This window comes from Miscanthus floridulus, chromosome 12 (genome assembly GCF_019320115.1).
Source record: "Miscanthus floridulus cultivar M001 chromosome 12, ASM1932011v1, whole genome shotgun sequence".
Lineage (NCBI taxonomy): Eukaryota > Viridiplantae > Streptophyta > Magnoliopsida > Poales > Poaceae > Miscanthus > Miscanthus floridulus.
Window position 1 is genome coordinate 62,031,855 of NC_089591.1, and position 2,746 is coordinate 62,034,600.

A 2,746-nucleotide genomic window follows, 5' to 3' on the forward strand; every position below is an offset into this window, starting at 1 on the left:
TCTTTATTCTTCTAATTGATTGTAATTAAATTCAGCTCAAACTTTTCTAAAGAAAGTAAATTTGCAGGTTTAATTCCTGCCGGATGCACGCGAATTGTTTGACCAACGAAAGCCTCACTAGTTCTTTTCGCTAACGCTCGGCTAAGTCGTCGAACCCTCGCCCTGACCATTCGCTTTCTCAGTAGCGAAAGCACTTCTCTTTGCCCCTTAACTTAATCTTAATAAAGTAAGTATTTGAAAAAGATTGAAGAATATATAATATATTAGAATAAATGGGCAATAGTCATGAGAGGTGCACCAGAAGGTAAGGTGGGCACACCAGAAGAGTAGGGGTACATTTGATCCTTAATTGACCTAGGAGTTGTTCCCGGACGACTTTACAAATTAAAGCGGGGGATTGGGATTCCATTGCTGTCATTTTCCCGTCGTTTCTAGACAATCTTATTTTTCTGCACATAAAGAAATAAGGAAGTCCCATTTCTAAATCAATGGTTGGTTCAGGACCAGGGACGGTCCGTTTCCAAAAAAGGTACTTTTCTCGACCTATTCGATTTTTGCCAATAAATAACGAGCTACAAAAGGATTCGTTTTTTTTTCGTGTCACAGCTGATTACTCTTTTTTTTCATTTTAAAGAGTGGCATCCTCTTCTTCGGACTTGATGCACAAATAGATGGGAACTTTAAGTTGTAGAAGTCTCATAGTAAACTCTTGCAGCGGAACGTTACAGACTCCATTTCACTTAGGTTGATTCGAACCTAAAGCATGCAGATAAACTGGTCCTATATAACCAAACTAAGCTCTGAGCGAGCCAGAAAATAAGTCACTTGGACGGGAACGGGAACAAAAGCGGCTTTGCTTGCCTGCCTGGTCTCTGTGGTCTCACAGCGCGTGGGCACTACCACCGGTTTCTTTATCCGCAATCGCAGAGGCCACATGTTCGCATCGCCGGACGTGGACACGTAACGCGCCGCGCGCGGTATAAAACGGGACCGAACGGGACGGGAGCCCGGAGTTGTAGAAGGAAGCGAGAGCGAGCCGCCCGGCTGGGAGAGCTAGGAAGAACACACAGCTACTAGCTAGCTAGGATCCAACGATCGATAGATCGATCGATCGACATGGACAGGCCAGACCACCACCAGCACCAGTTCTTCATGCCGGCGCCGGTGCAGGTAGCGCAGCCACAGCAGCAGCAGCTTTGCGTGCCGATGATGGACGAGCCGTCGTCGTCGTTCTTGGCGGGGATGGGCGGAGGTGGGCCATCGTCGTCGGTGAGGGGGGAGAGGAAGCGGCGGTTCACGGAGGAGCAGATCCGGTCGCTGGAGTCCATGTTCCACGCGCACCACGCCAAGCTGGAGCCCCGGGAGAAGGCGGAGCTGGCGCGGGAGCTGGGCCTGCAGCCGCGCCAGGTGGCCATCTGGTTCCAGAACAAGCGCGCCCGCTGGCGCTCCAAGCAGCTCGAGCACGACTACGCCCTGCTCCGCGCCAAGTTCGACGACCTCCACGCCCGCGTCGAGTCCCTCGAGCAGGACAAGCTCGCCCTCACCACACAGGTAGCTAGCTAGTAACTGTGAACCTCCGCGATATCTGATTCTCTGAACATATACCCTTGCTCGATCCAAGACTGATCAAGTTTGCCAACTTCTTGCTTGGTGCGTGCGTGCACGACCAGTTGAACGAGCTAAGCGAGAGGCTGAGGGAGCGGGAGGACCGGGCCGCCGGCGGCAGCGCCGGCGCGACCACGGCTAGCAGCAGCAGCTGCAACGGCGGCGGTGGTGAGGAGGCCGAGGCGGAGGACGACAAGAGGAACGTCGTGCTCGGGTGCGTCAACAACATGGAGCCGCCGCCCGAGAGCTGTGTGCTCGTCGGGTCGTGCGCGACGCCGGCGGACGTCGTTTCGGTGGAGTCCGAGTGCGACGACCACCACCACCACCTAGACTACGACGACGGGTTCCCGGAGTCCTACTGCGCCATGCCGGAGCTGTGGGAGCCCTGGCCGCTTGTGGAGTGGAATGAGGTGGCCTGAAATGGAGAAGCTAGCTGGTACATATAGGCTCAAGGCTTGTGTGTGTAACGTGCGTGGATGCTGCCATGGTTTGCCATGGTGCTCTCAACAGAATAGGAGAGAACGGGCCGCTCTGTGCCAATGGCGGATGGGACCGAGTAGTGGGTCTGGGGATTCGGAGCGCGATCGAAGCGAGGCAACCTTTGGAGGCAAATCACCCAATGACATTACTGTTTTCGATGCTGCAAAAATTGATGGGATTTGTTCAGAGGCGCCCACGGTGGTAGCGAGTTGCACGGGCTTGCAGTTTTGTTGTTGTCGTTGTGTATTCGAGGTTAGATAATCTAATGGAAGAATGTTCGCTTCACAAATATGTATTGGCGTGTACGTATATGCCTGCTTGCAAAGAGGTTGTGATTCTGTAGGGTTCTCCAAGCGCGTCGATTATGTTTACTGTACATTTTAATGTAGTCTCGATATTCTTTTTAGTCAAATAATTTACAGAATATAGTCCAATATTTTACTGACCAGGAATTGCAATTTTCGTTTAATTTTCTGTTGGACTTCCGGAAGTAAATAATTATAATTAGAATCTAAAACGGTAATTCTTCGAATAGGGCGTCCGTCTGCGCAAGACGCTCCAGATGGTGGGCCGCTCATGCCAGTCTAACAACCGCCCCTTTATATGCTCATCTACTTGTCCCCAATTGTTCTAAAAAAAACTCATCTCACCGCAGCATCAC

The 2,746-nt window shown here is 51.6% G+C and overlaps 1 protein-coding gene across 1 annotated transcript; it reads left to right on the forward strand.

Annotated features, from left to right (window-relative positions):
• The first annotated feature begins 846 nt into the window (after window positions 1-846).
• On the forward strand, window positions 847-2,530 carry LOC136496608 (homeobox-leucine zipper protein HOX22-like). The gene is made up of 2 exons (XM_066492331.1): window positions 847-1,551; window positions 1,671-2,530. Exons 1-2 carry the CDS (start codon window positions 1,117-1,119, stop codon window positions 2,022-2,024), a joined length of 789 nt encoding a protein of 262 aa, XP_066348428.1. The 5' UTR covers window positions 847-1,116; the 3' UTR covers window positions 2,025-2,530.
• The last annotated feature ends 216 nt before the right edge of the window (window positions 2,531-2,746 follow it).